At 38.3% G+C, this 24,554-nt stretch overlaps 1 protein-coding gene across 1 annotated transcript in view; it reads right to left on the minus strand.

Moving 5' to 3' along the window:
- Window positions 1-23,594, minus strand: part of LOC123233568 (piezo-type mechanosensitive ion channel component 2-like) — a 107,647-nt gene extending 84,053 nt beyond the window's left edge. Inside the window, exons 1-9 of the mRNA XM_044659639.1 lie at window positions 23,531-23,594; window positions 15,368-15,469; window positions 14,345-14,387; window positions 13,411-13,591; window positions 11,604-11,811; window positions 9,803-10,016; window positions 8,240-8,414; window positions 6,096-6,197; window positions 2,021-2,132 (exon numbers count right to left, since the gene is read on the minus strand). Of these exons, the coding sequence (XP_044515574.1) occupies window positions 2,021-2,132; window positions 6,096-6,197; window positions 8,240-8,414; window positions 9,803-10,016; window positions 11,604-11,811; window positions 13,411-13,591; window positions 14,345-14,387; window positions 15,368-15,469; window positions 23,531-23,594 (1,201 nt within the window). The remainder of the gene's footprint in view (window positions 1-2,020; window positions 2,133-6,095; window positions 6,198-8,239; window positions 8,415-9,802; window positions 10,017-11,603; window positions 11,812-13,410; window positions 13,592-14,344; window positions 14,388-15,367; window positions 15,470-23,530) is intronic.
- Window positions 23,595-24,554: the final 960 nt, after the last annotated feature.

Below are 24,554 nucleotides of genomic sequence, written 5' to 3' on the forward strand. Positions count from 1 at the left end.
AAATGGCAGCACAAGAGTCTAGTTGGTTAGAAGCTAAACAAATGTCTCTTGTGAAGAACAGACACATTTCACAATATCTGGAACACAGTCTTCTGATGGAGTTCTATGATCATGTCACTCTTCTGTTCCCAAACCTTCAGTGACTCCATATTGCCTACCAAATAGAGGATATAAGCCCCCAACCCTGGCATTTAAGGCTCTCTACAAAATAGCTCCCACCTTATCTCATATTGTGCCCCTTCTTGTACTCTCCATTCTAACAAAACTGAACTACTCTCCAATGTTTTCTTCTAATGTTAATCCTGTCCCTATGCCCAATATCATGCCATCTTCCATATTTGGGATAGATGCACCCCCCCCATCTCCATCTGTTTGAAGGCCAAATTCAGATACCACATCCCCCATCATGGCCTATTCTTCACTGGTCTCTAAGCTCCTAGAAATAAGACCTTGTGTTGCATCTATTTTCATAACTGTGGCACAAGGCCTTGAACACAGATAGTAGAAGTGTTTAATAAAATCTTCATTGAATTAAACTGAATTTCTGAATAAATAAGAATTTTTTTAATTTTTGAAGTAGGGGAATCTTCTTATGGAAACAAAATGGATTCTGGGCAAATTGAGGGCCTTTCAGTGCTCTCAGCAACATTCTTTTATTTATTTAAATGTATCTCTTTATTTATTTACATTAAAATCCCCAAAGTAACTTGTTTTCTCCCTCCTCTCCCTCCATTAGAGAAGGCATCATTTGGAAAAAAGATTTTATATATGTATATGTATATATATATATGTATGTATATATCTATAATGACATCTATTTCTGTTTATGAGTTCTTTCTCTGGAAGATGGTGATCTAAGTTGAAATAATCTCCTCACTCAAGAATTGCCTATATCATTGAAGTCACAGGTCAAATCTATATCCCTATGTAAATCAACATTTCATTTGTCCTAAAAAGTAGAAAAATAGTAAATATAACAACACTGAATAAAAATAAAAAATAAATAGAAAAAAAAATAAACAGAAACTCCATCAGTTTTGGACCTTACCATCATAATGATCAGTGCTGAGACATAACTGTGACTCATAATGAGATGGCCGAGAACAGAGAAACTGCTAGACTCTTTGTCCTTAGGTTCTGCCTCCTCAGGGAAGGTGCTGCTTCCTGCAAGTAGCATAGATAGATTTACAGATACCAAGGAAGGAGACTCGAGATTCAAAATAGACCCAGCAATCCAAACTGTTACAGAAACCATTTAGTTGCCTTCTCTGAGCATGTCTTGTTCTCATGTATGAAGATCTCCCTTTCTGTCTCCTGAAGAAGTTCACCTCTGACACAATCTTCACAAATTCCTTCCCACCTACCCCACATCAACAGCTTTAAAGGAAATACTATGTCTCGGCCAATGTGTTGGTTTATTCTTCTTTGGTATACTTTTTTATGACAAAAGAGGGTTCTACTGGGGGGAAGGGAAGATCCACTGGGAAAGGACAGGGATATACAAAAGAAGCAAGAAACATCAGTGATATTTAAGAATAAATGCATCAATAAAACATTTATGGTTAACAGTACAGGTATTGCTATCTCTACTATACAGATGAGGAAAATGAAAAGAGGGACATAGAGAAATTTTAAAACTTCCCAAAGGGCAAAGCAACATGTTAGAATAGATAGAGATCTGGACTTTGGTGGGGGGGGGGAAATCTAGGTTTGAATTTTATTTCAGACACTACATGACATGATTTATTTAGTCACTTAAAATCTCTATAACTTAGTTTCCTCCTATATAAGATGAGAGGATTCAAAAAATGGCATCTACAATTCCTCCAAGCACTTAATCTATGATCCATAATCCATGTTCTGGGGCACATAGCTAGTAAGTAGCAGAACAATGTCTTGGGATTCCAAGTCCCTTGCTCTGTCCACTAAATCACAGCCACCTTCCAAGCCCAGGTAGGGGTTTGGACCACTTCCTTAGACCATCATTGAATTCCACCTTCACGAGAGGAGAGATTCTTACCATGTTCTGAATCACAAAAGACAGGTGAATCCACGCCACAACTTGGGAGTTCATACTTTTCACACTTTAGGAGTGGCACAACCTGCCAGCTCCCACTTGGGAGCACAGTTAACTGGTGAAAAAAAAATACAAATTAGATGAGACTATTGAGCTGACAATTAACAAAGATAAATTGTAAGTATTATGTGATACCCAGGCATCCTATAGATTTAGGTCATACATGTCCTTGATGATACCCTATTAAGTTATAATCTGATTGCTCTGACTAATGCCTCTCATTTTCTTTTGGCCATCTGCGGTTGTCATGAGTATACCTGATCCTTCCACTAAAGTCCTTCCTACTCTGATATAAGTTGTGTTGTAGATGTGGCCCTGGATTCTTGCAAACCAGGTCTGCAAACTGAGTTCTAACAGATCCTGCCAAGCTGAGAAGATGTTGAATGTGGGTATGATGATACATTGTGTATTTGATGTGGCAGAACAAGCTTAGCTAAAATCAGGGAAGCCTATTATCAAGATGGCTGTTGGGAGATGAGTTTTTCAACCATTCTCAAACATTGCCTACTAAGGCATAGAGCATTTCTAATCTGTGCAGGCAAAAGAAGTATAAATGCTGAGAAAAGCAGAGATTTCTGACTTACTGAAGCAACATTTAATTGTTCCAAGTTTTGTTTGCAACAAGACTAGAATTGAAATACCCTAGCATCTAGGTTTTATCCATTTTGTATTAAGTTCAATAACTAACACAATTACTTGTACATCGTAGGTACTTACCAACTCTCTGCTGATGGTTATGATGTTAAATTTGAGGTAGAAGAAAAAGAAAAAACATTTTTAGCCATCTAGGAAACTCAACAACTTAGTTGGAACACAAAACATATGAAGAGGAGCAATTTGGAACCTGGAAGGTAGGCTGGAATCAGGTTATTGGGGACTTTGAATGATGACATGAGAGATTTGTATTTTATCTGAAAATTAATTAGGAAGTCATTGAATGTTCTTACATGGTAGGAGGTGCAGGTGGAAGAGGGATATGATCAGACTTATGTTTGGGGGAAATTATTTTGGCAGATGAGGGCAGGGTGGTCTGGACAAAGGAAAGACTTGAAATATAGAGATCAATTAGGAGATTATTACAATATTCAAGGTGAGAGATATTGATGGTGTGAGCTGCTCAGGGCAATGGTGATGACTGGAGAGAATAGGATAGATACAAGGAATGTTGAGAAAGCAGAATCATCAGGGCTTGGCAACTGATTTGGCTAGAGAAGATGAGAAGTATAGGAAAGAGTATAGGTTGACTCCAAGGTTGCCAATTTAGATGACTGGGATGATGGTGGTGCCCTTTACTGAAATTGAGAAATTTGGGCTTAGTGGGAAAGATAATGTGCTCTAGTTTGAATTGTTGAGTTTGAGATGCCTATGAGACATAGAGTTGGAGATATCTTTTTGGTGATGAAATATAGGAGTTCAGGAGAGAATTCCTCAGAGGAGAGTACATTTAGTAACAGAGGAAGAAGAAAAGTGGTAATTAGAAATTCTCTGTTCAGGGTACTAAAGCACCATTTTGTTAACTTGACAATAATAGAGAAGCCTGGCATCTTCCTGGAGTATTTTTCTAAAACACAACAGAGACCCTCCCAAGACTAGTCAAAACAGATGACAACTATCATACTTCTGGTGATCTATTTGGAGACAAATAAAACTTCCAGAAGGAACCTAAAAAGTATTACCAATGATTATGAAGCCTTAGGCAAGAAACTAAAGACTATAAGGGCACAGGCTGTTTTGCCTATAAAAAACAAGGAATGCAAGCAAGAAAATTAATTTGGGAAGTACATATCTGGCTAGGAGGATGTACTTGATAATATATTTGGGATTTATGGACTAGAACTTAAGATGTAGGGATGACAGATTCCTGGCTAGAGATAAAGTATATTTAATATAGCTGGTAAAAATGCATTTGCTGAGTGTCTTGCAAATCTAATAAAAAAAACCTTGAAATTAAAAAGGATGGAAGACAAAGAGATCAAAGAAAGAAGAGACAGACACACACATATATATATAAGTTTTTATGGAAGCTTTATGTGTGTGTGTGTGTGTGAGAAAGATCTGGAAATTAAAAGGGGACCCATAAATTGGATACAAGACAATACAATTCCTGTAAGTAGCTACTTAATAAATGTTTACTGATGGACTGACTGACTGAACAAATTATGGTATATGAATGAAATGGAATACAATTGTACCATAAGAATTGCAGAGCAAAACAAATGCAGAGGCATAAAGAACTCGTCAACTCATTTGGATTTTAAAAATAAAGAAACAGAAAATGGAGGCAAGACCAGGTAACAGTGGATAAATATTAAAATGTTTAGTAAGCGTCCAATTACATGTAAGACACTGTGTTGGGTACTGTGGATACAAATTAGCAAAAGTGAAAGTTCCTGCCCTCAAAGGGCTAATGGTTTAATAGGAGGATATAACATATATAGGGAGGAGAGGCCAAAGAAGGGGGTTAGGATCTGGAATTCACATGGATTGTGAGTAGATATAGGCAGTTATCACACCCTTAACATTAGCAGTGGTAGTATTAATTAGATTACTATTTCCAGAGCAAGAGGTAGAAATAAAAGGGCAGAGGGACAAGGTATTAGCAAGGAAGAAAGGGAAGATGGCAAATCATAGGTCTGTGTTAGGCACATAGAAAGTGCTAAAGAAATATGTACAATGCCTGACGGGCAGCTGGGTGGCTCAGTGGATTGAGAGCCAGGCCTAGAGACTGGAGGTTCTAGGTTCAAGTCCGTGTGACTTCCAGCTGTGTGACCTTGGGCAAGTCACTTGACCCCTATCGCCCACCCTTACCACTCCTGGGCTAAGGACTGTCCCTAGCCTGGATGAAAAAGGAGGAGGGTTGGGCATGGGGCTAGCAACCCCACCCTTTAAACCTACATCTGCTAAAGAAACTGCAACCTAAAGTAGGGGCAGCTGGGCTAGCTCAGTGGCTTGAGAGCCAGGCCTAGAGACGAAAGGTCCTAGGTTCAAACCTGGGCTCAGACACTTCCCAGCTGGGTGACCCTGAGCGACCCATTGCCTACTGGTTGTGGCCCTATGCTCCTAGAATGGAGTCCCAGGATAAAAAAAAAATAAATTAAAAAAAAAAACAATGCCTGACACATTGTAGGTATTCACTAAATACTTGAACAAATTATATGCCATCTTTCTAAAGCAGAGATCTGGCCAGATCATCCATCTCCTCCCCAAACCTTCAATTTTGGCTTAGAAGATCAAATGCAAAGTACTCAGCCATGCATTTAAAGCCCTCCATAATTTCTGTTCTACCTACCTTTTCAATCTTATCTTATATTATGATTCTTGATTCATTCTATGTTGCAGTCATACTGGACTACTGCCTGAACCTCAAACTTGCCATTTGACCCCTTAGTTCCATGCAGGTCATCTCCTATGGCAATGACAGATTCCTTTCTCATCTCTAATTCTTGGAATCCTTCTCTACCTTCAAAATTGAGTTCACTTGCCAACTCAACTGCAAAGTCAGTCTTCTCTGATCCTCCCAGATGAAATAGCTCTCTAGTTCTTCAAATATTCCTTGAGCACTCGAGATTTTCCCCTTGTCTCCATCACTTTATCTTATTCTTAGATACATAAGATCCTTCCTTAGGTCACTGAGTTCACTGAAGGCAAGAACTAGGGCTCTTTTATTTGTGTATACTGTACTCCTCCCACAGGAAAGTGTCTTAATTAATAAATATTTGATACTACTTAATTCAAGTCATACATAGAGCCTTTCATCAGCAGTGGAAAGGGAATTTCCTTATCCATTTTACAAGATCATCTTATCTTCAAATCTCCTTCCTCTTTTTGTTAAGTCAAGATTCAAATGGGTGTCATTAGATACATTTAAAATCCAGCACTTTCATACAAAATTTTGCAAAGATAAGCTCTCATACAGCCACCATTGTTTTCATAAATGTCCTTGTGTTGCACCCTGGTGGAGCCCCCAAGGTCCACAGGAGGAGTTGTTACACATAAGCAGACATATGCAGACCCTCACCCTGTCCTTCTCGCTGACAACAGGCCACAGAATACAATTCAGCTCCACCTCATCAAGGTTTGTTGAAGAGTCTGGGGTGAACTCCTCTATCCATTCTTGATTCTGTAAAAAACAAAATTTTAAAATAATAATTCCAATGGGGTCATATGGAGACTATGACTGAACTTCCATTTTACATTTATTATATTTTGAAGGACTGCCTTACATTTCTTTGTATTTTTGCTGCTTAGCACAGTGCCTGGAACATAGGAGGCATATAACAAATGTTTATCGATTTACTTGCTTCATGATTTGGGGGGAAATCCCTTACCCTCTCTGATTCTCAATCGATAATATGGAGAATTTTTTATAGAGTAATAGAATTAAAGGTTAGAAGGGGACATAGCCATCGAGTCCAAAGGAATACAGTCTTTGTTCTAATATCCTTCTATGACTAGAGAACTCGAGCGGGGACTCTGAGGAGCTTAGAAGCCCTGTCCCATGGATTATTCATTAAAACAATAAGCACAGAAGGTTAGTTAATTGTCAGCTTGGTAGGCAGGAAGAGCCTAGCCCTAGGGAGATGTTGAGGATACTGGAAGGAAGCAACTGGAGAAAGGGTGTGGCCAAACAGGGATTATGACTGTGAAGTATATTTTATACCATATACTATATTTATCAAATAATTACTGTTTGATGGGAGGCAGTGTAGTATTGCAAAAAGAGCATTGGCTTTGTAGTTAGACAATTGTGGGTGGAAGTCAGGCTCTGCCTGTATAAATTTGGAAAAGTCACATCTGTTCTTTGGACCTTCGTTTCTCCATCTATAAAACAAGGGGCTCAAACTAAGCAATCTCTAAGGTCCCTTCTAGTTCTAAATTCTATGACCTTTGCCTTTGTTCCCACCATTCATGTTTGAACCTCAGTACTTCCAGGGGTTCCCACTGGTACCCCAGGCACTGCTTCTCCCTGTGGTGGCACTTCCAATTCCTTTCCTGGACAGTTTTAGAAACAGGACAAACACCTAAATGGGTTGGTGTGGGAAATTCTGTCAGAATCAGAGATTCACAGAATATCATAACTGAAGGAAAACATTAGAAATCAACTCATTTGTTTACCTCCCAAGATGTGCAGAAATTTCTTTTCTAGCTGGTCACACAACTTCTCTGAGCATATTTTGTATGGATTTTCCTATTATTGGGCAGCTTTTTAAAAAGTAGGAAAAATTCTTCCTTGTAATGCAATGAAGTTTACTTACATTTAACTTCTACCTGGGGCAGTAAAACTGGACTTGGAGTCACAAAGATCTGAATTCAAATTCAGCCTCAGAGACTAGCTGTATGACCCTGAACAAATTGCTTAACCCTGTTTGCCTCAGATTCCTCATCTATAAAATTAGCTGGAGAAGGAATGGCAAACCACTCCATTATCTTTGCCAAGAAAACTCCAAACGAGGTCATGAAGAGTCAGATAGCTGAAAAATGACTAAACAACAATAACTTTGACCTACTAATCATGGTCCTACCCTCTGGAGCAAACACAAATTGGGCCTAACCCTGGGAATATGAAAAATAGGGTTCATATTGCCCTTATTCTTTCATTCTTCAGTTTAAGCACATTCACTTCTTTCAGCAATAAATGTCCTTATTTTCAATGAAAATAATAGTTTTGGCTTTGAAATCTGTCCACAGCAAAGGGATCATACACCAGGAATTGGAAGGCACTTTGGAGATCATCTAATCCAAACCCCAGTTTTTATGAATGAGGAAACTGAGACTCAATTGAGGACAGAAGCATTGGAGGTACTATTTGAACACAATATTTGAACTCTGAAGTCCTCTGACTCTAGAACCAATTCTAAGTGTTTACTATATGCCAGGCACTGTGCTAGGTAATGGCACCACAGAGTCAAAAATGAAATGGCATCCATTCTTCCTTCTAGTCTGAAACAGTACCTTGCACATAGTAAATGATTAATAAGTATTTTCATCTGTTGATTCATAACCCGGAAGGGAGTGAGCCATTATGGGATATGCAGTCATTCACACTTTAGGGAAAATTAATCGTACTGTGTTTCTCTTTAAAAGCTGGCCAGTGGTTAAGAAGATGGCCACTAGAGATATCTATCCCTTACTTTAAACATGCAGACCAAACCATTCACTTACACATTCACTTATCCCTGGATTTGGATTCCGCTGATGTAATAGCATGATTAGTACATAATAGGATAGAAGCAGAATGAGAGGATTTGCAAACTCAGGCCAGCTGAGCTCCTGATGGATGTGGAGTTTCCAGGATTCTGTCCTATTGGTTTTAATAACAGCAGTCATTCCCAGTAGCCTGAAGAGAGTAGAGACAAAACACAGTGAAGGGCTCTAATACAGCTTCTTGTTAGGCATTGCCTTTATTTTATGATTAATGCTACCTGTGGATAGCTAGAAGGTTCAGTGGATAGAATGCCAGACATAGCGCCATGAAGACTCATCTTCTTGAGTTCAACTCTGGCCTCAGACACTTACTAACAATATAATCTTGGGCAAGCCACCTAACCCTATTTGTCTCATTTTCCTTGTCTGTAAAATGAGCCAGAGAAGGAAATGGCAAACCACTCCAGTATCTCTGCCAAGAAAACCCCAAATGGGTTCGTGAAGAGTCAGACATGACTAAACAACACCTGTGTGGATGTGTCTACCCTGTGAAAGTTTTCTCTATAGAATAGATTTTGCCAGATTTTTAAAAAATATTTTTCAAAGAATAGGGAAATTAAAGTGATAATTTGGAAAAATTCCCAACTCTGCTTCAGAGTAGAACATAGAGTGTCCCTTGAGGACAGAGAATCTTTCATTTTTATGGTCTTTTTTGGCCTCGGCACCTCATCTAGTGCCAGGACTGGCATTTAAATTCAATTTCTAATGCTTAATGCCTACATGATCTTGAGAAAATCCTTTAAACTCATTGGGCCTTGATTTTCATGTCTGCAAAATGCAAGGTTAGACTAAATGGTCTCTGAAGTGCCTCAGACATTTACTCGCTCTGTGATCCTCAGGGAAATAATTAACCCTGTTTGCCTCAGTTTCCTTATTTGTCAAATGAGCTGGAGAAGGAAATGGTAAACCACTCCTGTATCTCTGCCAAAGAAAACTCCAAATGGGGTCATGTAGAGTCAGACACGACTGAAAAATGACTGAGCAGGAAGTACCTTTTAGCACTAGTTCTAGACCATGGACAGATCTCAAGAGCCAGCAGGGTTATCTTTCACACAGCAAGTAAATATCATTGTCTACCAGCTGTACAATAGTTACTAATGGTTTTCCAACAGTAGAGAAGGACTTATACTGAATCATCCACACATCCCCAGGTCTCATTATGATTGCCAGAAAAAACTGCATTGTGATGGCCCTGGCTGACTGGCCCACATGGAGAATGAACTCCAGACTTTGGCCTCATTAGACCAGGTTCCATACAACAAAGGTTTCCAATACATCTGCTGAAATTCTTCTTGATCTTCCCATTAGAACTTTAGCTTCTTAAAGGCAGAGTCGCTTTTGTTTTTCATCTTTGTTTCCTCTGCACTAATCATAGGGCTTTGAATATAGAACTCATAAATACATTTGTTGAATTGGATTATAATTCTGACTAGGCACAAAGGGAGCAAGCCCTTGATTTTAACCCTTTCCCTTTAATTGAGAGAGACATTTTAAAGTTCAGGATGTAGACTTGGCTTCTACCTGGCATAAATGTCCTCAGGGGGGACTAAGTCCTGAAAATAGGGCAACTGATAGAGATAGAGACTCCCGATGTGGCCTGCAGTAAAGATGGCCATGGACACACAGATGGTGCTGAAGGCCAGGGTGCCCACTTCATGATGACAGGACCACCAGGAGCATATGGCCAGGAAGGTGACAAAGTACACAGCAGATGTCAGTGAAGGATAGATGATCCCTAGGGAGAGAACAGATTGGGCTTGGAGTGAAAAGCAAAACCTTGATCCTAGTAACAATCTCATTAGTAAGCTGGTCAACAACAATGCTTCTGGGTAGTCACTAATATAGTTGGCAGCAGCTGGGTGGCACAATGTAGGACTTTTGTATAAATAGCATTTTCCAAAATATTTAAGAGAGACCATAGAATATAACAGGAAAAAAACACACCAGTTTGGAATCAGAGGGCCTGAGTTTCTTAGCTCTGATAATTATTAACACTAAACTTGGAGTCAGAAAAACCTGAGTTCAAATCCAACCTCTGAAATTTCTTAACTGTGTGCCCATGGGCAAGTCATGAAATTTATGTCTACCTTAGTTTCAACTCTAAAACAGAGATAATAATAGCACATGCTTCACAGGGTTGTTTTAAGAATAAAATGATATAATATTTTTAAAGTGCTTAACATAGGGCCTGACTCATAGCAAGTGCATATACTTGCCTTCTTGGAGAGAGGGAAGGGGTAGGAGAGAATAAGAAAACATGAATTGCAAAAACTCAGAAAATTAATATTAAAAATTATATTGAAATATAATCTGAAAAATTTTAATTTTTTAATTTTAATTATTTTTAAATAATTAAGAATTTAAATTTCAAATTATCAAAAAAGTACATATGATATATTTAATTATTTAAAGTATTTTTAATTTTTAAATTATTGAATATATTACATAAAATATATTATATAATATAAATATATTAAAGTATTTAAAGAATTTTTAAAATGTAAGTATATTAAAATTTTTAAAAATGCTTATTCCCTTCCCTCACACCTGCTCAGGATCATAGAGTTAGAATTTAAGCTCAATTTCTCTTACTAAATTTAGGGCTCTTTCCATTATACCATATTGGCTTATTTCCTCACCTGTAAAAGAAGGTGGTTTGACTACGCAATCCCTAAATTCACTTTAAGCTCTGATAGTCAATAATTTTGTGAGGGAAAGGGTTGTAGAATTTAGAGTTAGAAGGAACTTTAGAAGCCATCAAGACTAATTCCTTCATTTTGCAGTTAAGGAAACTGAGGCAAATAGAAGTCAAGTGGCTTATCCAGAGTCATATAGCTACTAAATTTCTCATGAATGATTTCAACTCAGCACTTGCTGATTCTCAGCCCAGTGTCACTTAGCTGCCTCAAAAATAGTCTGCTACTCTAAATGATCACCCTAATGCAAATATTAATAATATGGAAATAGGTCTTGATCAATGATCAATGTAAAACCCAGTGGAAATGCTTGTTGGTTATGGGAGAGGGTTGGGAGGAGAGGAGGGAAAGAACATGAATCATGTAACCATGGAAAAATATTCTAAATTAATTAAATAAAAAATTTTAAGACAAAAAAAGTCTACTAGTTAAAGATAAATCCACCAGAGTGTTGAACCTTGGTAACTTTATTTAGTTTGAATTGTTCTCAGACTTACTAAGTGAACCTCTGGGGTTTCTATGGAGTGCCATTTTATCAAGTGGGTTTTCTGAGAAAGCTCTAAGTTGAACTTTATGAATGTTAGTATGAGCAACCCAAGTCTTTCCCACCCAGACCCCCATGTTACCTGACAAACCCAGGAGTAGAGTCACCAGGACCTTCCCAGCTATTGTAACAAGAGTATCCAATATTGTTTTCAAGTGGGTGGTGATGTTAGCGATTTTGCCTAAGAATTCTGCCATCTTCCCCATGGATCTTGCTTCAGAAACACTTTCTTCAGAGGATGTGCTGCTGTCAGAACTACAGTCATCAATGTCCAGATCAGTTTCATCTCCCTGTAAAAAGAGTTACACCAACTTTTCAGTTGTATTACATACTGCCACCCTTTTTTCTCTTCTCTGCAGTCTAGGCAAATTGGTCTTTTTGACATTCCTTAAACAGAATACTCCAACACCTATTTTTGAACTGTTGCACCAGCAGTCCCCCATGCTTAGAATGTATCCTTTCCTTACCATTGTTTCATAGAATCCCTCACTTCCTTCAAGACTCAGCCCAAAATCTAGGCTCTCGATAACCATGTGAAAAAATGCTCTAAGTCACTAACAATTAGAGAAATACAAATTAAAACCATTCTGAGGTTCTACTTTACATTTATCAGATTGGCTAAGGTGACCAAAAAAAAGATGAATGCTGATGGGGCTGCAAATCTACTGTTGGTGGAGCTATGAAATGGTCCAGCCACTCTGGAAAGTAATTTGGTATCCTCCCCAAACTGTTAAACTGAACCCATGTATACCACTACTAAGTCTATTTCCCAAAGAGATAAAAAAGAGGAAAAGGACCCTTAATGTACAAACATTTTTATAATAGCTCTTTTTTTGGTGGCTATCTAGCTCCAGAAAGAGAAATGATGGACAAAGTTCAGATTGAGGAATATTTGGAAGGGAAGGAGATAATTATAACCAAAGTGGGAATTTGTTTTGCAGGCCTATAGATGTTTGTTTGGGGTGGGGAAACTCATTGCCACTTTCTAGACAAAAACTTTTCTAGATCTCCTTAACTATTAAACTATTAAAAGTGCCCTTTCTCCATAAACTATGTTTGTATATACTGTATGTACTTGTCTCCCATAATAGAATGTAAACTCTGAAAACAAAGACCTTATGAGTTTTATTTTTGTGTTCCCAGCATCTAGCATGGTACCTGACACAAAGCAAGCAATTCATAAATAAGTCAGTTAATAAACATTACTAAGTACCTATTATATACTAGCCACTATGTCAGGTGCTTGAAATACAAAGAAAGGTAAAAGATATTCACTGCCCTCAAAGATCTTACAATCTGATGGGAGAGACAGCATGCAAATAACTACTACATACAAACAAGCTGTAAATGTGATAAATTGGAAATAATCAACAGAGGCAAGGTACTAGAGATGAATGAAGTTGGATAAAGTTTGCTTTGGAAGATAAAATTTTATTTGGGATTTAAAAGATACAAGGAAAGCCAAGAGAAAGAGATGGGGAGAGAGAGCGCACGCATTCTATAAATGGAAAAATGTCAGCGAAAATGTCTAGTCAGGTGAGAAAGTTTCTTGTTCAAGGAACAGCAATAACTGCCTATTGGTTTATTGAGTGACAAAAACTAGAAGATAGTCCCAAGCCTTTGAACCACATGCCACAATCCCTTTGCTCTCCTAGAAAGCAAATAGAATGAGGAGTGGAATATGTTTAAGATTCATAGGATTCCTTGACTTCTGTCCAATGTGGTATAAAGGCTTCCACTCTCCTCCTTGCCTTCTTTCATTCCTCTTCTCTATAGGATAGCTAGTCTTGTCCCTTGATTTCCTTTTCAAAGAATACCTAGGCCCCATTAACTTCACCATCCAAAGTCCAACTTCATTGTCAGGTCTAAGATAGTAGAGTCTCACTCACTATCTCGCTCTCCTCCTCTGTTTTCTCCTCCAGCTCATGGCTATGGGAAGGTAAAAGTGTGTCAGGAGCAAGGGGCATCACCAGCTTTTGGCTCAGATTTATGATGACAAGAGACATGAGCAGCATCCCAATGTCTGGAGCCAGAAGACGCACGATATTTCCAGCATCCACCTGGCTGAATCTGTGGAGGGGAAAATGTAAGTCAAGTAGAGAGTCTTCCTTGAGCTTTGTTTGGCCAGGGGTCGGGAGGTGGGAAGTTATGATATTAATTTCTCATCACATAGGTCATAGGATTTCACAGGAATATTGAAGGTAGAAACTACCCCACTAATTTTACAAATAAGGAAACCAAGACATTATGGAGGAGGAAGCAATTTACTCAAAATTACACAAGTATCAAATGGCAGAGCCAGAATTCAAACCTAGTTCCTCTGAATCCCAGTCTAGGGCTCTTATAGAAAGGATGATTTTTGTGTTTGTGAAATACATAGATTCCTTGCTTGCTCCTTCTTTGGCTAACTGCCCTTTGACCATAACCCTCAATTTCACAAGGTTAACTAGACTGTCATCCTTAGTAAGAAGGAAATCTTCACAAATCTTCACAAATGCTGCCAATCTCTCAAGATCTGCCTCAAGTCCCCCATTCTCTTCCCAAAACCTTCCCCAGGCCCACCTCACTTCTCCTGTAGCATTCTCTGTCTACAAGTTGTCCTAGATAATATTATCTTCTAATTGCTTCAAATGTGTATGTGACCTGCCTTCCCAATTAGAATGTCATCTCCTCAAGGGAAGAGACTATCATCTCCTTTTTCTATACCTCCCAGCATCATCTCACAGAGAACTAGTACTTAATAAATGCTATTTGAGTTGAATGGAGTAATTTAGGGCCAATAACTACCTATTACGCTCCCTTACTTATCAAGCCCATTCTTACCTTAGAATTCCCAAATCCCCAAGTATCATTTCCCAAACTGCACCTATGAGAACAGAAGAAAAAAACATGTTCATGTATGTTAGGATTTTTTTTGGACTGTTTTTGGACCAACCAATTCACTCTTTTCTAATGACTCTGGCTCTCCCTTCTTGCTAGCCAGTGTGTTACTGTTTGAAATGGGTCAGAAAGAGACAGGATGTGTTTCTTGGTCTTACTGGTATGTTGATATTTTCTGCATATAGCATATACTTAATTAATCTTTATTGAAGAGAACTGAATTTTCAGTGGAGCCTAAAAGCATTCCTTATTTTTTGCCCTCTTGAGTATCTAGAATGAATGAATGAAAAGACATTGATTAAGTACATACTATGTGCCAACCTCTGGGTATAAAAATAGAAAGAGACTGTTCCTTTTTTCAAGGAGCTCAATTCTGATTAAAGAAGACAGCATATCTGACAGACTCCCATTCCCATGGTTCAGTATTTGAAAGCAGTAGGGATCTTAGGATCATAGACTTAGAGCTGAAATGGATTTTAAGGGGCAATGAGTCCTACCCCCTTCGTTTTATAGATGGGGAAAATGAGAGTGGTAAAGTAAATTGATCAGAATCACAGAACTAGTGAGTGCCTGATGCAGGACTTGAACTCAGATCTTTCTGACTCCAAGTTCCAATGCATTCTTCAGTATACTGTGCTGCCTCTTGCTGGAGTGACCCTTTGGGGTCTTCCTAAAAGGAACTTCTATCCCTTGTTCTCATTATTTGTTCTTTCTGACAATTCATTCTGTGATTTTGACTGCTACTCTTCTAATGAACCAACCTAGAAGGATAAAAGGAAAAAGGAAAAGATGGTATGAAATGAGTTGTGTCAACCTTAGAAAGGCTTGGTGAAAGGAAAGGGACACATAGAGAGAGGAATGAAGGATAAGACGTTACTCTTCCTATTATTGAAATCAAGGTCCATTTTTAGTTCTGACTCTTAGATTCTCTGGTTCAGCAGGAAACCAAAGTATACTGTTCCTTACCATCAGGAGGTTTGTAATGAAAAGCCACCTGCAAGATCACTTGTATCAGGAAGAAGAAGCCACTAGAGTAACAGATTGCTCTTAGCAGATACTTCGTGCTTCCTAGAAAAAGAATATGGGAAAATCAAGGGTCACACTACCCTCAGGAAGACTTCTGTGCCTGTCCCCATCAACTTAATACTTATTCTGTACACAATGCATGCCCCACACTGTGCATGAACACTGCAACATATATCTCGTGCTCTCACCAGGAAAGTTGAAGTCATAATAGGGGGATAGTAAGACCTTCAAGAGGTGAAGGACTGGGGGAAAGCCATAGTAGGGGATAAGCAACTTTATTGTGGTAATTGTGATTTCTCAGAAATGCTCAGCAATCTGTCTTCTGTTCAAGATATTCTTCTGTGATATTGGAAATTTGGGAGTCCTTGGACTTAATATTGAGATCCATGATATAAACTTCCTATGGACGTTTAGGGGACTTAGGATTTCCCATGATTCCTCTTACATGATACAGGTGGGCAGGAAGTGTAATTACATAGGCAGAGGTATAAAGACTCAGAACTTGATTAGGACACTCTCTTTCCTATGAAGAAGCCAGGGGGAAAGCATGGCAGGGCATTTGATTAGATCTTAGCAGGCACGTGTTTTTTTAAATTATCAATATGGCTTTAAGTAAAACCCTAATATTTTAAAATATATCCTTCTATATCAATTTTATTTGTAACAAGTCAATGTCTATATGTCAGAGAAAACTAATTGACCATGTTTCCTTTCATAATAATATATCCAACATCAATAGAACTTTAAGATTGACAAATCCTCACAACTACTTTGTGGGGTAAGCAGTATTGTTGTTTAGTTGCTTCAATTGTCTCTGATTCTTCACGACTTTATTTAGGGTTTTCTTTGCCAAGATCCTGGAGTGGTTGGCCATTTCTTCCTCCAGCTTATTTTACAGATGAGGAAACTGGGGTAAACAGGGTTAAGTGACTTGCCCAGGACCACATAACTACTAAATGTTTGAGACTGGATTTTAAGTAAGGTATTACTGACTCTAGTTGCCCACAAAAATGGTTCTTTGTTGCTGGCCAATTGTTTCAGTCATGTCCAACTCTTCAGGATCTCATTTGGGGTTTTCTCAGCAAAGAAACTGGAGAAAATTTGCCATTTCCTTCTCTAGCTCATTTGAGAAATGAGAAAACTGAGGCAAAAAGCAGTTTGCCCAGGATCACCCAGCTAGGAAGTGTCTACAGCCAGATTTGAACTCAGGAAGATGAATGTTCCTGACCCCAAACTACCTATCTATCCACTATGCCATCTAGCTGACTGAAGTGTAGATACTTCATCCACATTATGCAGATGACAAACTGAGATTCAGAAAGGTCCAGTGACTGGAATACACTGCCTAACTAGCAAATTTGGACCTTGATCTCTTAAATGGAAGTCCAAGATGCTTTCTACTATTCCTTGGGAAATTTGTGATTTTCCTCTTCCTAGATGAGAAGAAAGGCCAAATTACATTCACTGAATCACTTCACAAATTCAGACTTAAAAGAGAGATCATTTCGAATTAAATTTTACTCTACAGAAAATCCCTACTTTCTGGTGTGCAGATTTAGATTAACCGAGTTGCTTTAGACCCGCTTTGATGAATATGTAAGAATAACGTGTAGTTGGTTTATATGTCAAATGGAAATAAATGCTTGCAAAGTGCTTAAAAATGATTTATTCTCCTTAGGGAGTTAAGCTTTCCTCCTAGAGCTGAATTTCTTGTCACACTATTAATTTGCTTAATAAGTTCTGTTTTAGATCCTTTCCAATTCTATGTCTCTGATCTCTTCATCACTTTATCACAAATGGTGCTGAAGTCAAATTTTAATCTAACCTTTCACCAAACAAGCATGAGTTCTGATTAATGAGATCCAAACAAATTAGATTATACTATATTTAGAAAATGCTCTCTCTTTACATAACTCTCCTAGTGCTTCCCATATTGGATTTTTCTGTGCAGATGGTTTCTCTCATAATCTGTGTCAAAATGTGCTGTGGTGGCACAAGAGAGCTTGGCTAAAGTCCTTGGTCCAGTTCTTACTTTGTGACTCTGGAAGAGTCAATTAACCTCTCTCTGGCCCTTTGTTTCCTCCTGTATAAAATGGGGTTAATGCTACTTGCCCTGCTTACCTCCAAGGAGAGTTGTGAGGGAACACTTAAAGTGGTAGGGAGATGTGAGTTTTTATTATTTATAAAATAAAAGTTCTCATTATTGATCACAGCTTATTAATGATAAGAGCTCACATTTATGGAAAACTTTTTTTTAAGCCCTAACCTTCCATCTTAGAATCAATACTGTATATTCGTTCCAAGGCAGGAGAGTGGTAAGGGCTAGGCAATGGGAGCTAAATGACTTGTCCAGGGTCACCCAGCTAGGAAGTGTCTGTGGCTGGATTTGAACCCAGGACTTCCCCACTTTAGACCTGGCTCTCTATCCATTCAACCACCTAGTTGCCCTTATAGAGTATTTTTTTAAAGTTTTACAAATCACTTTCCTCACAGTATCCCCAATCAATACATAGTATGACTATAATTAACCTTCTCATAGATATTAGTGACTTAGACATTAAGTGACTCATACAAGATGGCACAGGCAGCTAGGTGACACAGTGGATAGAATGCCAGGGTTGGAGTCAGGAAGACTCATTTTCCTGAATGCAAATCCAGCCTCAGACACTTACAACCTGTATGACCCTAGGCAAGTCACCTCACCCTGTTTGCCTCAGTTTCCTCATCTGTCAAGTGAGCTGGAGAAGGAAATGCTAAAACAGTCCAGGAGCTTTGCCAGGAAAACCTCAAATGGGATAAAAAAGAATTGGATATGACTGTACAAAATGACGCAGTTGGTAAATAGGTGGTAGGGCCAGCACCTAAACCAGATTGTCCGGACTTCCAAGTTTCTTATTGTTATAAACAGTGATCTCTCTGAAATGCACAACAATCTATCTTTTGTTCAAGTCAATGTCTTCATGACCCTTCTCAATCACACTATTTTGTTGGAAAGGGGACACACGGTGGAACTGTGATTTCCTCCATGTGGGAAGGAACTTTCTGTATATAAACTCCTACAAATGAGGAGCAGCAGCTCATCCTTCTCTAAGAATTTTAGAAAAGTGGTATCTAAGCTTTTTAAAAAATGTACCATGCTCACATCAGTTAAAAAATGAATAGGTAATCCAAATATAGGCATATACTTTTTTGTTGTTCGTTTTTGTTTGTTTTAGTCATGTCTGACTCAACAAAGATAGTGGAGTAACTTGTCATTTCCTTTCCAACTCATTTTACAGATGAGGAAACTAAGGCAAATAGGGCTATATGATTTGCCTAAGGTCACATAGCTAGGAAGTATCTAAGGTTGGATTTGAACTCACATCTCCTGACTCCAGACTCAATGCTCTATCCACTGTACCACCTAGTTGCTTTTCTGTGCATATTTATTTATTTATACATTATGTACAAGCACTACTGTAGTAATGATGTATATTGGAAAAATTATAGAGAAATAGAAATTTAAGGAGACGAGCTAAAGATGAAATAATATGGAACCACAGAGCCAAGAGGAACATCCTGAAGTTGACTGAGGAGGAGTGAGAATGACACAGATAAGTTTGTGCTTTAGGAAAATCATTTTGGCAGCTGTGTGGAGGGGAGAGAGGAATAGGGAGAAATGAGACGTATGGAGAACTGCTATAAGGATATTGCAATAATTCAGTGAGAGGTGATGAGGGCCTGAACTAAAGCTGCGACTATGGGAATAGAAAGACGGATACAGATGTGACCGCTGTTATGGAGATAGAATAGACAATATTTGGCAATTGCTTTGATCTGTGGGGAGAAAGAGAGGGAGAAGATGAAACCAGTGTTGGGAACTTGAATGACTGGATGGATGGTGTTATCCTCAACACAAACAGAGAAATTTAGGAAAGGGTTAGGTTGGGATTGGGGGAGGAAATGCCATAATTAGATCTGCAGTGCAGACCACAAGCCTGTTTATCCTGCAAAATCCACTCAAAATGAAAAGGAAACGGGAAAGGGGGCTCTATAATTCTCTGTTACTTGGACCCTTCCTCCAGGGTGCCTTGGAAAGTGACCTGGAGGACAGGGGCTGGAAGGGTTAAGAGGGGAGAAATTGCCCCTGACGGTGTCTCTAGAGCTGCTGCTAAGGAAAACCGTTCACTTATAACTCCTCTGAAAAGCCACGCTTGGCTCGGAACTGGGAAGATTGAGAGATTCTACTGCAGAAGGAGGAAGTGCTGGAGTATGAAACTAGGTATGGTTGTGCTGGAGACCAGCCCCATGACTGGCTGACACAGGGAGAGTAGGCTATAATCTATTTTCTCACCCTCAGATGGCCTGATTAGCTCCATTTCCAAGACCACCATCTTAGGAAGTTGCCAGCAAGCAAGAACTTAAACTTGCTCATGGTCCCACAGCCAATTTGTGATGGAGCAAGGACTTGAGTTCAGATCCTCTTAACTCTTAAGGTCACTCTACCTCACTGTAGTGCCATATCCAAGATAACAGCAAGTTATTTTTTTATTTATGTCCCAGGTTCACAACACACTTTAAATACATAATCTATTTTGTTCTCCTTAGCAGTCCTTTAAGTAGTTATTATTAGAAGTCTTAGAGAGTTGGTCAAGGCTGAGAGGTTAAGTGATTTGTGGTATGGCAACACAGTTAATGTCAGAGAAGGCATCTGAACCCAAATCTTCCTCACAACCAACAAAACTCAATCCACAGTCTCTCATATGGGGTAGGTACTATTAGTACCTTCATTTTCCAGATGAAGAAACTAAGGCCAAGAGAGGTGGCCCCACAACTAGCAAGCAGATAGGATTTGAGCCAAAGACCCCGGTGACTCCAAGGTCAACATTCTTACACTAACTTTAATACTGGATTTCCCACCTCTGGTAAAGTATTCACAAGCCAAACTCAGAATCAAAGGTTACCTCTTAGCATGCTAATATTTGTGTTTGTTTGTTTTTTTTTTCCCCAGGGGGATGCTATCTAATACTCAAAAATTAAGAACATAACATTTTCTTTTCTTTACTCTTTATTGAAAGATTTTGAAAAGGGTACTTACCTTTCATTGAGACAGCTGAAGGTTTGGGAAAGAATGGAAGGAGAAGTAAAAATAGAAGGTAGACAACTGACATTCCATTGTACCTGAATGATATAGCTGTAATAGAAAGGGGAAAAATCAAGATAGCAGATCCTTAGCAGGCAATAGAAGAAGTGCCATCTCCCATCCCTGTCTACACTATACCCTCCCAACCCAGTACCTCATTACATTCCTGCCGAGATCTATTTATCATCTCTGATAAGGACAGCTTAGTTGATAAGGAAATAACGGGACACAGGAGACGATCTTGACTGTTAACTCATAGCTGCTTCTCCAAAGTGCCATTGAGTCACAAGTTTATTATATACAAAAATTCAAACTCCCTTTCACCCAAAAGCACAAGGAAAGTTTCCCACAGCTGTGCAGAGCTGCATTTTTAACATAGACAATACAACAGGCTTAGAAGCTTCAAGGTGAAGACAAGAGCCAGGCTGGACTTTCAGCTATATTTGTTAATCACCCACCCAAGTCTGAGAATACTTTTAGGGGCAAATGCCCCAGCTAAACTAAGGTTTCGGCCTTGGCTACATTTCTGAACAAAGGGGAAGAATGTTAACCTCTTGACTGTTGGTTTGCTAAGAGCTTAAAGCTTTTCAATAAGGCCACAATACTTTTCAACAAGAAAGGGTGTGGCTCACAAAAGTGGTCAAAAGAGGAGTCTCAAATTTTTATCTATTTGAGACTCTGTTTCTCTTATTGGCTTCCCACACATTCCAGCTATTGAAGCCTTTTCTTTCCTTCAAGGCCCTCTGAGTGCTGCCTCCTTCAAAAACTCTTTCATGATTCATTTTCCTTTTTCCCTTCAAGGTGAAAGTGAATTCTCCCTCTTCTTGTCTCTCATACCCTTTGTATGTACTTCTACTTATCCCAGTCCTCTTAAAATCATTGTTGAAATATCATACCCTACCAGTAACATTTTAAATGTCTTTGGATCAGAATGTGCATATAGATTTTTGTATTTCTAGCCCCCTACATAGGGCTTTAATAGGGAAGGCAGTTGACCAATATTTGTCAAATTGAATTGGAAAAGATTTGATGGAATTTCATTAGCATTCATTCTAGAGGCAGGGTTTCTTCACCTTTTTCATGTCATAGACTCCATCTTGGAGAAGCCTATGGACTCCTTCTCAGTAGGATGTTTTTAAATGAATAAAATAAAATAGATCAGAATACTAAAGAAATCAAATATATTAAAATATAGTTATCATGGCTTTTTTATTTTAAATTTATTTATTTATTTAGAATATTTTTCTAAGGTTACATAATTCATGTTCTTTACCTCCTCTCTTCCTCCCCCATTCAGGAGCTGACAAGCAATTCCACATGTATCAAGGCTTTTTTTTTTTTTTTAAGTTCACCAGACTCCATATTAAGAATCTCTGCTTTAAAGTAATGGCTATAGGAGAATGAGCAGAAGAATTGGTTTTGAGTCTTCCCTTCAGTATATATGATTTTTTTTAACCCTTACCTTCCATCTTAGAATCAATATTGTGTATTGGTTCTAAAGGACTAACAATGGGGGTTAAGTGACTTGCCCAGGGTCACACAGCTAGAAATTATAGTATATATGATTATAAATGATTCACAAGACATCTCACTTCTCAGTGCTCATCTAGGCAATTCTCTGAGACTGTAAGTTATGGAGGACAAACCAAACTGATAGAAGGAGTTTCCTCACTTTTGCAGTTCATTATAAATATCACTAACTTTCAATTAAGATATCTCATAGATTTCTTATTCAAAATCTCATTTGTAATGAGCTATTCCAGTAATTTTTGACTAACCAGGCTCCTACTGCTTCAGTCTTTCTTTGGCAATGTAGCCATACCTATCATTCACTAAAGCATACAAAATATTACTCCCAAGAATGGCAGGGAAAAGTCAGAATTTCTAGCAAGCTGAAAATACTTTGCCCAATTACAATTCAAGGCTTAAAAAAATCTCACTTCAGTAGCAATGTCTAATATTGCAAAGCCAGGTAGGATGCAAGATAACCTCACAGGTGAACAAAGAATAACAATTCAGGGTAATTGGTACACAAATAAATTTGTAGCTATGTGATGTCCAATGTTCACTGCTTTCATCCTCAGTTGGACTATGTCTATAATTGTGCACATAATGAATTAATGAAAGAATTATCCAGATAAACAAAATTTGGTCACAGCTATTGGGGTATTTTAGATGAATTCTCTGGATAATCACCTTATATCTTTATTTTGTATGGGTAAATACAATCTGAAGTTATTAGTTTATTCATAAGATCATAGATGGAGAGTTGGAGAACACCTAAGAGGTCATCTGTTCCAATCCTTTCATTTTACAGATGAGGAAATTTCAGCCCAGGAAGTTCAGGTAACTTGCTCAAGGTCACATCAAGTAGTAAGCAGCAAAAGTGGTATTTGGAACTGAGGTCCTTGATCCAGAGTCAAGTCTCTATTTTTGAAGTAATGTCTACTTTACAGTTGGCCATGTAGCCAAGAAATCAGTAATAAACTATTTGCCTATATATCGCATAACTAAATGGGACTGAATTTTTGACTCAGTCAATTGGATATGTTGATGTCCTATAGATACACCTTTCCCTCTCCCAACATCCACAAAGCATCTACCAAGCTACTATGTTAGGAGAGTTCAGAAAATGTCCTAAACAGAGGCTGAGGTTAAAAACCTAGCTAAACTTTGAATCCAAAATCTACCTTTTACCATCCCATTGCCTGAAAACACTAGAACAACAGAATGTGCTTCCAATGTCCTGTAATTGCCCCAGATTCCAGAAAATGATGAGTTTTCTAGTTGATACTTCCAGATCAAAGTCTCCAGTGTATCAGGGTAGCAACTGTATCTTTAGCTGGAAAGAGAGTAAAATTGCCATATTCCACAGAGCAATGGAAGATGTCACAAAAAAGTTTTCTATCTCCACTACTTTGAGAATTAAATGAATACAGGCATTATGATTTTCTTTTCAAAAAGAAGAAAAGCAATCTTACCTACAGTCAGGGAAAGTGGCAGAAGAACTCTAAAAGGCAGCCCAGAGGCAACATTGCTGGCCATGATTTTCAATCTGTTCACAAAGAAAACCAGGAGTGCTCTATATTGGTCTAATGTGAAAACACTTTACCTCCTCTTCCTCATTCTGAGCACCTTGCTCTTTTACCACCAAGCTTTGCCCAGGACCAGAAAAAAAAGGTCAATCATATAACAGTCAACTTAAAAAAGGGAATTCTGGGAAAGTAATTGAGAGACTAAGCAAAAGGGGCTATACACTAATTCTCACGTGCTAAGCCAGTAGAAAAAATTGATCCCTTTCCTGACCTTTTCCCCTTAATCTAGTCTCCTCCTTTCTTGCTGAATAAGTATCCTCCAACTTTGCTCTTAGAAATTATCGATCTCTCCACACTCTTCTTTTCCAAAGTTTCAACTCTCTCCTTTCAGGCTGGAAGAAGCCATAGATCCCAATTAGAAGTTAATATGGAAACTTTAGAGACCCTGCCAGTACCTATCATCATCATCTGGTACATTTTCAGGTAAACAACAAAATAAGTCAGAGTTTCCATTAGTAGGAAAATGATAATTGCTGGCATTTATAAAGAATTTAGTGGTTTCAACATGTTCTATGGAAATTATCTCTTCAGAATACTGGAATTAGTATAAGTGAGTTCAAATCCCACTTTAGACATTTATTAGTTGTGCGATGTTAGAGAAATTGCTTAACTTCTCAGGGCCTTAATTTCCTCATCTGTAAAATGGAGATGATATGTACACAATCTGCCTCATGGGGTTGTTGTGAGAAGAACCTTTATGGGTTATACAAATTCATACTATCATTATCTATTTACTATTTTTCAATTTTTCTATTAATAATAATTCTCATAAGGACTGTGTGAGATAGGATTTTGGGGTATTACTATCCCCATTTTACTGATGGGAAAACAGAACTAAAGAGGTTAAATGATTTTCCTAATGTTATACAACTGGAAAGCAATGCAAACCAGTTTAGGCTTTCTGACTTGA

This window comes from Gracilinanus agilis, chromosome 2 (genome assembly GCF_016433145.1).
Source record: "Gracilinanus agilis isolate LMUSP501 chromosome 2, AgileGrace, whole genome shotgun sequence".
NCBI lineage: Eukaryota > Metazoa > Chordata > Mammalia > Didelphimorphia > Didelphidae > Gracilinanus > Gracilinanus agilis.